This window comes from Diuraphis noxia, unplaced genomic scaffold (assembly GCF_037042655.1).
Source record: "Diuraphis noxia isolate RWA-SAM2 unplaced genomic scaffold, SU_Dnox_SAM2 contig0003, whole genome shotgun sequence".
Classification (NCBI taxonomy): domain Eukaryota; kingdom Metazoa; phylum Arthropoda; class Insecta; order Hemiptera; family Aphididae; genus Diuraphis; species Diuraphis noxia.
This window is the reverse complement of record NW_028301713.1, coordinates 45,798,771-45,813,711: the sequence shown is the minus strand read 5'-3', so window position 1 is coordinate 45,813,711 and position 14,941 is coordinate 45,798,771. Positions and strand designations below refer to the sequence as shown.

General features: G+C 29.0%; 1 protein-coding gene across 3 annotated transcripts in view; it reads left to right on the top strand.

Annotated features, from left to right (window-relative positions):
• LOC107173681 (uncharacterized) overlaps positions 1 to 14,941 on the top strand; it is a 447,370-nt gene that overhangs the window by 244,208 nt on the left and 188,221 nt on the right. For 2 of the 3 annotated variants that reach the window (XM_089225025.1, XM_089225024.1), the window contains exon 3: positions 10,437 to 10,505. The exons of the other annotated variant lie outside the window; for it this stretch is intronic. In XM_089225025.1, coding sequence (XP_089081151.1) covers positions 10,437 to 10,505 — 69 coding nt within the window. The remainder of the gene's footprint in view (positions 1 to 10,436; positions 10,506 to 14,941) is intronic. 3 annotated transcript variants of the gene reach the window in all.

The window sequence follows — 14,941 nt, the reverse complement described above, 5'->3', positions numbered from 1 at the left end:
CTCGCTTGCCTTCAGAACTTGTAATAAACTGGGTTTGTAGAACATTGAGTAACTGCACCGAACACTAAAGTTCTTGAATATATTTCTCTAACGACATTAAAGTGAATATAAACGTATATAAATGAGAACATTTTCATGGTACTCCAATTGCACCCTAAGTAAGTGCACCGAGGATTAATTTACCTTTCTGGATTTTATCGCCTTAAGCTATCATAAATAATTACCACTGTTGAATTGTGAGCATTTGGTGGTTTTAGACCACTAAATTGTGTTTTACAAGTATGTAAATAATATCATATTCGTGTTATAACATATTCATCTAGAAGTTATTTAGATCTTAATTAGATATCTTATGAACGGATTTAGTTTAAACAAGTCTTATTTTATTATATATGTATAATATATAAATATAATACCAATATATAATATATTACAAGTACCCATCCAAATATTTAACGTAAGGTAAAAAAAAAAGTTACGCACAATGCATTAATATAATATGTTTAATATTTTCATCAGTGTATTATTATTTTATTGTGGTTTTCGTTTTGTGAAACAAAATTGTATTTATATAATTTTTTCATACAATTGTGGTTTTTCTAATTTCCAGATGGTAACTAAAAACCACCTGCCCCGGTGATGCAAACGAGATGTGCTTTAATTTGCATTAAGCCAAAACAGGCGTTCGAGTAATTTACCCATTGTGGCGCATAACACAAGTCGAGTTGCCCATTTAGATTGGGGAAAGTCTTCAGAATTTGGACTAGGTATAATAATAATTTTAAAAAAAGGATACTTTCGAGTTTAAAACTCGTTGAAGGCTTATGTGATTGAATTAAGGGTTAACGAGATACTGGTTATGTCTCACGTACCGCATTCGTTTAATATAAAATGGAAACTACGCTCTTCGGAGAGTGAAATGTGCACGGTAAAGGTGGCATAAACATTTTCGTTAAACGTGAAATTCCTACCCACTGCCGTCAAACTAGGTTTGCACAGTTGCTGGAAATTTGTTTTTATACTCGAAATACGTCCATTGTGTCACAGAAAATAACAGTTTTGGGGGTTTTGTTACATATATACCTACATTATATATATACATTTTATTTTAGCTTAATTAATTTTTATAGTTATACCTATGTTGCTTTTTAATTGTACAAACTGGAATTTTTTATTTCATATACTTTTTGGGTTCTCAAATGCCATGTTTGTTTTATCTAATTAATATACATACATTGTCATTTTGAGTTAATGGATACAGTTTTTTTATGTTTAAATAAATGATGGAACTTTGTTTAGAAAATTGAGTACCTATGACGTTAGGCACTATTCGTTTTCTGTTTTTAGTAATCGAGCATCGTAGACAAATCGTATTCACGTAGAATCATTTTTCATATGTTTTTGAATAATCTTAAAGTAAAATCATGCACATTTTTTGTACTTATCAAATACAAATTAAATTATTAATAAAACATGAAATTAATATGTAGAACATTTTATTCTCTATATTTTTTATAATAGATGATTTTATTTTAAGATGACCGAAAGATAATTGTGTAAAAAAAAGATTTTAGTTGAAAGTGTCTTATCTATGTCGCGCTCGGGTCTGACAGAGAAAACAAATATGATTTATATTAATTAATAATTAATAGTCTTATATAGGTATAGTAGCCACTTATATATTTTTGCAACCAATTTTTATTTTTGAACTATTAAATATCAACAATTAGTTGTGTCTTTAAAATTATTGGTTTAGTTAAACTTTAATTTTTAAGAAAAAATTAATGTTTGTTTATTCTACAGAAGACCATAATAATCATTAATTTATCATGATAATAAAAATAAATTCAAGTAAACTAAACGTTCATCATGTGTAAATACTAAAAAAAGGACAATTTATTATACAATTCAATGGCCTTTAGATTATCGTTCACATTACTCAAGTACGAACTGTGTTTGTCTTATCTTCAAATCAAATACAACTTAAGTGTACGTTTTTCAAATATCATTTAATATATTTATAAAATTACAATGATATTATTGTCTGAAATATTTTAAAATTATTTTAAAAATTTTACCTAAATTATCCAACTACTATTTATTAATATACATGATTGTAAATTTTTGTACCTACTTGTTTTTTTGTTATATGATAAATGTTAACCTCATGCACATCAACATAAAACTTCATTTTACCTTTCCCTGTACTAAATATACATCAGAAAAGACTAATTAAAAAACTCTAGGTAAACGGCTGAATCACTCAAAAAGTGAAGAAAAGAGAGGGCCCTATACACTCAATCTTAAAATTTATGGCCGCTTCTAATATACACATCAAACTATTTAATGTATTTTAACTGATCATTTAGTAATTTATATCATATAACTAGTATATAACATGATGTGTATTTCGAATATTGCAACCTATATTATAAATTAATATATATGCAAATCACTCTCTATATAGGAAGTACTAGTAATAAAGGTATAGTTTTAAATTAAAAAACAAAAAACAAAACAGAAATAATAATGGTTTTGATTTTTAAATGAATTAGTTTTAGAGTATAACTATATAATTAATATGTATAACAAACAAAGTAGTATAAAATTGAAGTAATTAATTAATATATCATCTATAAAACCATTGATAAAAAAAAAAAACTTATTTCGTTCTTATTTTCATAACATATATAGTTAAAGATATAAGCAAATTCGATGTAAACTTTGGATTAGAACTGCTTTAGGTTGAATAAAAATGTTGTAATCCTACCTTGAACGGTAAAACTGGCGGACGGTGTAACATGCAAAATTCAAAAATATTAATTTCCGGTCACGAATTTATGTTAAACCGATTACTTCGAGACGTGAGATACCTCATGTGAAGACTAATACACATTACATATTTTTATTAAAGTTCTTGTTGTTTGTGATATGTACATAACATAAAGTAAATAAATCTAAATAACCTTTTGAAAACCATAATATTCACATTCCCCATCCAATAGTTTTTACTGAAATGTAAATTGATTTGTTATAATAAAAAAATATTCAAAACGTAAAAAACTATATTTTAAATTTTCATCATTCAATGTGTGTTGATAAATATTAAATTAATATATTATATATATTGAAATAGTAGCCTTCTGGCATGTTTCGTTGAAAGTGAATGACAACGCTCTGGTTAATGGTATCACTTTCTCTGTTTATTTTCACATAAATATTTATAATTATATACAGGATGCGGGACCGATTCGCTAACGCGGCAGCCAGGCTTGAGAGCGGGCTGCCGGATACTACGAATTGTCACGACGAGCTGGAAAGCTCTGTCCTGTCCACAGGTTAGGGTCATATATATACATGCAACATACAATCAGGGTATGGAGCCGACCGCGGTTAGTGTCTAGCTGTGAAGCGACTGCTATCGTGAAACTGACCCGGGAAGGCAAGCTCTCAAAAGCGGCCGTGGGTGAATTGGGGAGAACAACCGTGTATTGCGTTGCCTGTGGTTCGTGTGAGGAACTTGGACCGTCTGATGATCTTATCTGGCCCGTTGAATGTGGCGTCGCGCGTCGATTCGTACGGAAAGGGTGAGACTTTGCCCGTATGGGTTGTTCACGGTCCGTACGGAAAATGCTCGTTCGGGATTCTCGCCGACGTTGCTTCGGGCAGCGACTGGTCGTCGTGTCGCCTCGGTGTTCCTCCTTATGGATCGTTGATTGTGTCGTTGACTCGTACGGAAAGAGTGTGGCGATGCCCGTATGGGTTGCTCACGGTCCATACGAGGAATGTTCGTTCGGTGTTCTTGTCGACGTTTCTTCGGACCCGGGCTGGTCGTCGTGTCGCTTCGGTGTTCCTTCTTCTCTTCTTTTCTTCGTACTGGTTGACAATATGTTCCGGTAGAAGAAATTATGTTGATTGCAGAAGAAAGGTGACTATAGTCGGAAAACGACCAGTATATAACCCGTGTGCCGTACCGACTACTAAACTATCGTGTGTGCGGCCGTGATGTTTGTGTTTCCCGTCGGTATGGATTTGTGTGCTGTTAACTGGATTTTTCGGTTATAGTCATGGGGAGGGTCTCATTATATTAGTCCTGATCTTCTTATCCATGGCAGTATTTGTAAAGTTGTTAGCGTAGTTGAAGAAACTTATATTTTGTAAAATAGCTATGACTACTGTGATTTCTTGTATGGTGCGTGTTCAGATTGGTTGATATTGTGATGTAGTCCTGATAAGGACTGTTTTAGTGAATGATGTACTGTTACAATATATTGGATTAATACACATAACATATTTGCATACAATATACAATAACAGAAATAAAAAATAAATTATCTGGATTAATAAATAAATAAAAATATACCGTTAGAGTAATTTTAGTTTATTAAAATATTGAGGAGAAGTAATGCTAACGCGGTTCCTTCTCTGGCTCTTGATACAAAAGAAAAAAAAAAAGTTTATTAAAATACTACTTTTTTCGTGCCTAATAAATTGATCTGGTTATTTATATAAAAATATGTATAATATAAAAACAATTACACCGTTTCACAAGAGCTTCGAAGATACCTGTCCTATACGATCACGCTCTTTTGATTTTTTTTTTTCAAAAAAATACTTAACAAAAATAAATACAACATATACACTGTGCAATAAAATTTTTTAAGAAATAATCTGCTTCACATAATATCAGTAAAAATATTGGTACTACCTCTTAAAAAAAAAACTTCTCAATTTATAACTCACTATATATATTAAAACTAGTGACATAAATATATGAGCATTTACAATTTAAATATTTGACAATATTAAAAATCATAACCTACCTGAAACTCTATGCAATCACCCTCAATCCATTACCTACATCTTCAATTCATCACAGCCACCAATCTTATATCTAAAATTTAATGTAACTTATATATATATATATATATATATATATACAAATTTTTATAATTTTTTTTGTAATTTCTGTAATTTCTGTAATTTATAATTTTCGTACTGTAAGCCCAATGGTCCATGTTTCCGAGGGCATTATTAATAATAATACTAAAAAAAAATATATACATATATTAAAAATGTGTTATAAAAATATAATCGAAATGTTCATGTTTATTGAATTGATTACTTTATCATAATATAATGAAAAAAAAATCAATTTATTCAACAAGGCATCGGTAAGCTAATACAAATGTGCATTGCATGTGTTAAAAAACAACTGGTGTATAAGCCATGGAAATAGATTTTATTTTATAAATTGTGTTATTTAGAGCATAACGATTATAAGATGCACGTATTTAATTTGGGAATTTAAAATTCAAACTTAAAATGAATGATGTTTGACATCTCACATGTTTGAATAAAGTTTTATAAAATAATGTAAAAATTATGTAAACAAAAATTCCCATTGTTGGAAAATTAATAAGACTAAATAGAATTAATTTATGGCATGTTTATATTTTAAATTTTGTCAGTATTGCTGCGTATAAGTTATTGCATTAAAGGCAAAAAATTAAAATAAGCCACTACTTCAAAGTTATCACGCATGAAGTACCATATAACTTATTTCAAATACTAAAAAAACTAGTATTACAACATCATTATTCTTATAATACGAATCGAAGAAAGAATGAAAACTATACGTTGCATTAAAGTACCTGCTACATAATATTGTTCATTTTTAAATGAAAACCGGAAGAAATACCTACGATTTCTTTTCAAAATCAATCAATAACTTGATATTTATGTTTAATATAATTAAGTTTTCGAAAAATGCACATTTATACATTACAAGTTATAATATGTCTAAAAAGTATTCATAATATTTTGATAAAATGTTATTATAGTATTAAACACTAGCTAAAGAAAATTGTAATTACAATAATAATATAACCAATAGAAAATAAAACAATGTAGGTATACATTTTATAACACAATTTTTTATAGGTGTAAAATTTGGTATATTTATTACGTACACAAATCGATAGGAGAAAACATGAAAAATAATAATTAACACACAAACATACAAAATGTATATACATTTGTGTACTGGTTTATCTGCATGCCTAAAATAATAATAATAATTTGTCAATCGCATATAATATACTAAATACATATAAATTACATATATAATTTAAAATACTCTTTTTTCGCTTTTAAATCAAAAAATAATATATTATGTGATGTAAAACCAATACAAACATATTTACTATATAATATAATGTTCACACTTGTCTTATGGTGTTGTTGCTTTTTTTCATTACGTCATATTAAATCTTAAAGATTTAAAAATTACCAGAATATATACAAAACATAATATAAATAGTTTTTTGCTGAATTTGTTTTAATAATTACATATCGTTTTACATAATGTCATTTTAAAGTATGGAAACTGTAGAAAACTTTTGGATTATTTTAACTGCCATCAACAGAGTTCTTCAGCATAAAATAACGCTTTATTTTATAAAGATCAATAACTTCACTTGCAATTTTAGGTCACCATGATGAGTTAATAGAAGATGATGAGGACATTGAATATTCTATTCACATAATTTTTAATGCTCTATTACCCATAAACGAAATATTAAAATAAGCCTTTGCAAAGAAAAAATATACACATTGTGAATTGTGATCAAATTATTACTTTCATAAATTTCAAAGTTTTTCAATGAAAAATGAGTATTGGAATAGTGGATAAATGTATAGCAAAAAAAGATAATTCAAGTTAATGATGCAGGTGCATATATATTTGAACATAAACTAAACAATAATTTTAAAAGTGTTAACGAAAATATTTGTAATATTCTCTGCTCATCTGAATGTCAGGTTCTTTTGAATTAAATGTTTTTATTTAATGTTTATTTGCTGAGGTTTCCGAAGTACAATCCATATTTCTCTCAGTTCATTTATTAATGTTTATTTATAAATTTCAGTTATAAATGTGCAATAAAAACATACATGATAGTTTTTCAGAATATGTAGGTAATACAATTATAGCACTGATTAGTAAAATAAATAATGAAATATTAGGCATTTGCATAATACCATTTTAAAGTATATTAAGTACAAATGTTGGTGGATTTTAATTTATTTAAATCGCGAAAGAAATTTTTATTTGTGGTGTTTTACTCTGTCATACTTGCATAAATATAATGTATCATATCAAACATACGTTACTAAAATATGACACCAAAAAATAATCACCTAAATTAATAGTTTATGGAATCTTATATTGGTAATGATAACATTTAAGTAACTATGTACCTGCCATGTTTATATTATCTTCAACGTCTAACATGACTTGATGACTTAACGTAGATTTTTTTGAAAATAATTCTTCCAGTGTTCCTAAAGAAAAGTTTCCAAATTAATATTTCTTAATTATGAAATAAAAAACTCAATATATTATTTGTATATTCGGTTGAAAAATAAAAAAACACACGAAAATGTATTTTTTATGTAAAAAAAGTTGAAATTACCTATAGACTATTAATAAAAGAAAAAATGATTTTGTAAAATCCTAGCTAATAATCCATTTGTGAAACTGTCAATAAAACTTAATCATAAATTTAGCAAAAAATATCTGAAAATACCACCAGAATAACCTAATTTGCGTATAAACTACTGTTTCTGATTTTCAAGAACACAACTCAACAACTTGATTCGTACTTTGTTTATTGTTTAAGACGTATTTGGTATACATACCTAAAATTGTTTGTTGAACATTTCTTTAATATATATCTAGTACTTGTGAAAAAGTTAATTTTTAATACAACTAGTAATAAAATTATAACGGTCACTGAATATTTACGTTTGATTAGACAAGTTTACAAAACTACTACTTAATCACAAGCTTAGATAATTCCCCCATTGCATTACACACGAAGTTGGCAAACTTTTTATATACACTGACCAATATTTTTTTATCATTTCGTCTAGGGCTTCATTAAAATAAAGATTATTAGAAGTATGATTTGTGTGTTAAGTGCACACGATAAACCTTCGATAGGTATCAAGGGCTCCTTTAAAAATTGTTCAAAACAACATAGACATTGAAATGATATTAACTACTTTTTGGCGAACCACTACTAAGAACACGTCGGGAGTGAGTTATTATTTTTATTTTGTTTTTAATTTCGTTTTCTTCAAGTTTGGTATTAAATATTCTTTTATTAAGTATTTCAATTAAATGTTTGAAAAGCAAAAATTACAGTTGTAATTTATGACTCTCGTTTTTTTTTTTGCGGATTATGTTATGAATCACTAGGAAGAAAACAAAATGCCCACAAATCATTTCTCACTGCGACTCATACTGCCACCGCAGCCGCTCCCACAGTGGCAGTTTGGTTTCCGAAAATGAACTTCTTCTCGTTCATTTCCACCACTGCACCGCCTCCATTCCAGATAAACCGTCCCCGCAAGTAACAATGATAACAGCAAAATTATAACGTCCTGTTTGCTACCCGGCATAAAAGGCGTTGTAGTGGTACATCATTTATATATCTATACACGACTTAGTAAAATAGAATAAGAAGTTAAAGGGGTCGTGAGTAACTGAAAATCACTTGAATTACCTTGTGTTGCGCAAATAATATCCGTTATTTTCAACTCCAATAGGCAATCGTCACAACCCAAAACGTGAAAATGTCAAGGGCAATCGATGATATAATATTATTTTCGTATATAGTTATTGGGTGATAGCAGTGTATACATAGGTGGCGATGCCCAGTGATGCGAATACGTCGTTTTAAAAAAAATGTATGCGTTGCTTCCTTCTGTTATTTGGATGAAATCAGCGTTTGGCATGACAGTCACGTACCGCGAAAGCAACAAAGTTTTGCTTATTTTCCCTCCCGATTGACCTGGTTTCAAGTCGGAGGTGACGTTTGATTACGGAACACAGCTACAGAGGAGAGAGAGAGAGAGAGCAGAGAGCTGATGACGACGACGATGAGAATGAATAATAATATCAACATATACACACACATATAATAGAAAGAATAACGTTGCGACAGGGATGTGATGGTAAGGTGCATAAGAGAGGAGTGGTAAAAAACGTCTTCGGTGTTAAAGTTCTAGCAGAGTTGTGTTTGTTCCCGTCGGCCCAATAAAATACCGCATACGACTGTAGGACGGGGGTTGAAAAACGCTAAATGATCCGAAACTAATAATGATTTAAAATGAGCTGCATTATTATTATTATTATTATTATTATTATTATTATTATTGAGAAAGCAACGAAACGCTACGCACGATTATGGTGCATTTTTTTTATTTTTTTTGCGGAATTATGTATTTTAATTTTAACTTCTACCGCAACGGGACGCGACTCGTCCAACCATCTTATTATTATATAGTCGTTTTTTAAACGACCCCGTGAAAAACATATTTTATAATTTCTTTTTTTTGTTCGCGCTTTCCCTGAAAACCAACTGTTCCGAAACTCATAATACATAGGCCGGAGGACATACTCGTATTATTATTATTTTTGTATAACAATCTTATCTGATTTGGCAATACATTTACTTTGACAACTTAAAAAGTTTCGTGTAAGACGTAAATACTCGTTTAAAAGGTAAAATGAGCTTTCTACGATGTCAAATTAAGTTTAAAGTTTAAAAAGCAAAAGTGAAAAAGTACCGTTTGTTGAATTTTAACGCTATTATGTAATTGGTTAAATTTGCATTGTATTGTATTGAATCGTATCTGATCTTCGGCCCTATCAGAAAGATATTTCGGAATTTAAACAAAATGTGATGAAAAATTAACTTTCTGTATTACATACGGAGTAAATATTAAAACCAACTTTTAAAAAACGTTTCTCCGAATATCAAAGAATAAAAATAATATTATATTTCAATTAATTATTAATTCACTTATATGAAGCGTGAGATATATAATTACAAAGAAATCGTCCAAAAAATTATCTTGATACTATTAATAAATTAATAACTGTTATTTTTATGTAATCAAATAGATTAAAAAAAAAAAATATTTGTTATAATATTATGTTTGCCAGTATTATACCTCCATCGGTCTTAATATCTAAGAAACCTTTATTTATAGTTTAGACTATTTTCAATTTTGATATAATGATCAACTCATTATTATACATTCAGCAGAATAAGTAGTTATTTCGTATTCTAATAAGTTAATATTACAAATCAGAGAGTGCTTGAAACAATCCCACTTAATAATAACATCGAATTAAGATTAAAATAGAGTATTGTTAATAATTGTTATTACTTATATAAACAATCGATCTTACAATGTGATTGCGTTGATCAATGGAACACAATAACTATCAAATTTTCAAACATTATGCATTGGAACCAATACGAAGGAATATTATCAATCATGTTATAATTTATAACCCTTACCACAACTACAATATTATGTACCAGAACTGTAATTAACACTTACAATTTATTTTGTTACAGGTACGTATGTAATACTTTACGTGATGGATTTGAATTCACTGATGCATTATAATAAACCGAAACGTGCAGGTATAGTTTATTGTTTTATGATAACCGTGAGTATGAATTAGGAATCAAAATTTCAAGTTCATGCACTCCGAACACTGATTTTTAATTGAAAAAAATGTATATCCAGGTTGATTGACCAAACATACTCACCCCCGCCCATAATTCCTATTTAAGGATTGCATTTATTCTAATTTTGATGTTTGATTTTTAAACGTTTTATTTTACATACCTTTAGGTCATATTATGTGATTTTTATCGCAGATTTGAAAGGATAATTATTGATTATAAATTAATTCAAATATCTGAAACTTAAAATTAATAATCACCTATATTTTTTTATTTATATAAGCTGTTGTGAACCACAATACACATAAAACTAAAAACATTCGGTGCTTGTATAAATTGTAATATTGTACTGTGTTGCGTCCTATCTAACTGGATCGGACTATACGCAACGTCCTTTAAAAAGTACAACGTCAAACATGTGTGTGTGTGCAAATTTAGCAATTTATTATCAGTAATAATACATAATGCTGCAAAAGCAGTTGCGTGGACCAACGATACGATGGCCGTCAGTATACATATCTTGAATGTATCGCGATCGGAAAAAAGCGATTGAGAAGTATTATTTTCGGAAAAAGAAAAGACCCGAAAAAAAACAAGGCCGACGACAACCTCGACGTATAACATGTGTGCGGTGTGCATAATATATATATATATATACTAAACTACTACAGACCTGCTACTAGTCGCAAAACACGAGCGGACGGGTATTGCGTTTTACACACGCGCGTCGGCTTTATTACGCCGTTCAGTCAAGTCAACGTCTCCACTCTTACTCCTCTCGTTTTCCAAGCGTTTGTTTTGCGGCCCGATAAAACTGTCGTCGGTACAACAACGATATAATATACGCAAGAACGCGGTAATGTCGTTGGTACGGTAATGTGCGAGATAGCACCGCCGCAGACTGATATTTATGTAAAAACATTTAGAACTCCGCTCTTCGGCGGTGCAGGCTTGTATAGTCTGCGATCAGTAATCCTAGTTTATTTTCTTTCCTGTTCGGTTATTTTTATAGCTGGTTTTGAGATTTGGTGAATCGTCCGTCGGTTCATGCATGTGAGACTTTCGCGTACTGACGAAAAATGGCCGAACACGACCCGGTTGGGTTTCAATAGACCCTACGTATAATATGTACGTAAACAAATCGTTCGCACACAAGACATTAATAGTTGGATGTGTATTGTACGCGCGTGCTCGAAACGCCCAAGTGGTTACGTGTTGGTTAGACCAATGGAAAGGTTTGTCGCCAAATTCTGTCGATTGTTTTAGTTTATATATTGTATGTGTGTATACACGTATTTTACTATCCCACGAATAATGGATACGCTAATTCGTCGGTCGTGGCATCGGTAGTTTATGAAATTACGAACTATCATTTTTTATTGCGTGAGGATTTACAGTGTTATTAATTCATTCCGTCATCATCGTCGTCACCATCGTTCACCAAGTGTTTTGTTTTATTTTTACACGTGATTATTACATAATTTTTCACGTTTCTATTATTATTATTATTATTATCATTTTTTTACACACGTAAATGAGCAAAAGTAAAATACGATAAGAGGGATGAAAAGTGTGTGTGCGAATGTGTATGTATATGTTTATGTGTGTGAGGAACAGTGAGAGAGTGAAAGAGAAAGAGGAAGTCAGTCAAGTACGTGCAACGGGAAAAATGTAATACGTTTTCAGGCTTTGTGAAAAATGTATATGCTCACGCTTTTTTTTTTTTATAACAAAAAACCCACATAAATCAAAAACAAATTACTAAGTTTATAGCATGCAATAAAAGTTGTAAAAATTTAATTCCGAAATTGATTTTTTTTTTTTTTTGATTATCGTTTCGAATAAACATCGAAATTTACACAATAGTTATAAAACATGTGCTATATCTGAGTAAAATTTTCTTGGAGCTTAGGTAACAATATAATGACTTGAAACATTCTTTGTAAAATATAACTAACCATCAGATAAACATTTTCAAAGTGATATTGAGATGTATTTGTATATAATGAATTTAAAAATAATAAGATTGGTGCCCATGTTGTATGTTATAAATAATTGGTACATAATAGTTTTAATAAAAATTACGTAAAAAAAAACCATTAATAAACATTCACACATTATATTGTATATAGAATTATGCTCATTATTAATAAAATATTTCATTCAGGATTTTCTACATTTATTTTTAAATTAATTTGCACTGGAAAAGTTTTAATACGTTTTTGAGAAAATATGGACAGCTTTCAGCCACTACTGGTTTGATGAATACTAAATGTAAATTATTAATTTCTTACAAATTTGTTTTATGATCACTTTAAATGATTAATTATCATCACCTAAATACTAAATTATTGTCGATGTTTTATTGTATTACACATTCTTACTCCGAAATGAAAAAAAGAGTACGAAACCAGAGCATGATAAAAATATTCTAACCAAACGTAATTTTATGTATCTATCCCTCGATAAGTATTCGAGTTAAATTCTTAATTATTAAAACGTTGGTTCTGAATAATGAATAGACAGCCGAATGTATTATATTACACGAACGCTAACATTCGAAAGAATCTTTTGTAAATCCCACTAAATTGTACGGATCAACATCAGGTAGAGGATAAATAGAAAATAAACGTGGGGCTGTGTGATACGGGGTTGTTTAGATGGATGTGTGTACCATGACAATAATGTATGAGGTTCGTAATGAATAAATCAGAATACCAAGCGCATTGCCTTGGACAAAATACAACATGGAGCAACTGTGACATACCGTTCGGGTTGGAATTCTTCGCTCATAAACAGCAAATGAACAATATTCTCTTGACGTTATCAATGAATAAAAAGATAAAAATGTGAAAAAATCGTAATTAATTGTAATCCGTTCCATTGGTGGCAGTGGAAAATAAGTAATCATCATTGTCATCAACAATGTTTTTTTTTCTCAAATAATCATTTCAACCATATTATTCTGAGCTTTATGTGATGAAGTTTAACAAATGTTTTTGTTCAGTATTAACTAAAGAAATATCGTTTTTTCCGTATATTAAAGTTTAATGTATTAAATATACCAACATTATTTTTTAATGGCAAAAGCTTAGTTAGTGTTAGTGGTTCAAATTGTATACCTTGGACTATAATATAGATAATAATACAACATGATAACAACTATTACAGTACTTATTATATATTTATTTACTCTATTTGTATGATGCACCATCATAATTATCGATTGCTCCTCTCAAATAGATTACACACATACATAGTATAGGAAAAAAATGATTATCATTCATTACGGATAATTTACGTCTTCTTATTGTTGTTAATAGATAATTCTTAACTTCATATCGTTGTTGTGTAACTAAAACGGACACTCAGTACAGGTTGATAAAAAACCTCCGAATCCGCGTATTTTTATTTTTAACAGAAATTTGTAGGCACGCTTATCTACAAGCATTAATATAGCTGTAAAATATTATAGTATGGTGTTAAATGTATTATACAACTGGTCGAGTTATATAGTATTAGTATAATAGTATAATATAGTATTAGTTTTAATAGTTTTATCTTTTATGTCATTCAAATAATTCCACCTACACACAAATGTACCGAAATTGCCGATACATTGCGCCGTCCAACGAATAAAAACAATTTTTTTTAAGATAATTAAAATAAAATCAATAATAACCATAATAGCATTATATTAGTTTCCAAATTTAAAACATTACACCGAAGTAGTATTTCTTTAATAGAATTCAATTTATCAACTTCACACAAAATTTTAAGAATTTCTTTATTCAGATAAATTAAATTCAAACCGTATTATATTATTGTTGTGTTCCAATGTCACTAAATTTGTTGATTTAATGATTCATATTATAGTGATCCATACAGTAATGAGTCAACCAATTAAAGCTCAACAAATTTGTTTTAAATAATTGTGTGTGAATATCTGTAATATATTGATCTAGTAACTAAAATGTATTTTTTCATCCACCTAATTGTTTTAAAATAAAATAAATTTATCTAATGTTTTTTTTCCTATTAAGATTAATTTTATATTAATCTATAAGGTTAACAATGAGTTCATATTTTAAAAACCATGAATATGCAAATAGTAGATGAATTAATGTATAATTTTTTAAACAGTATTTTAATGAAATACATTTTTAATTAAACTTATTATTTATGGTTATGCATTTTTTATATATATATATATGTTTTTTTAACCATGATTATAACAAGTTTTTCCATTAATTTATTAAAATGAATTACATGCATGTTATCTTTAGAATGATACGAGCATCATAAATTAGATCAAATATTAATTTAGTGTACAATAAATATAATGATATAATCGAATATTTCACAACATAATTTATTAAAATACGAATTAA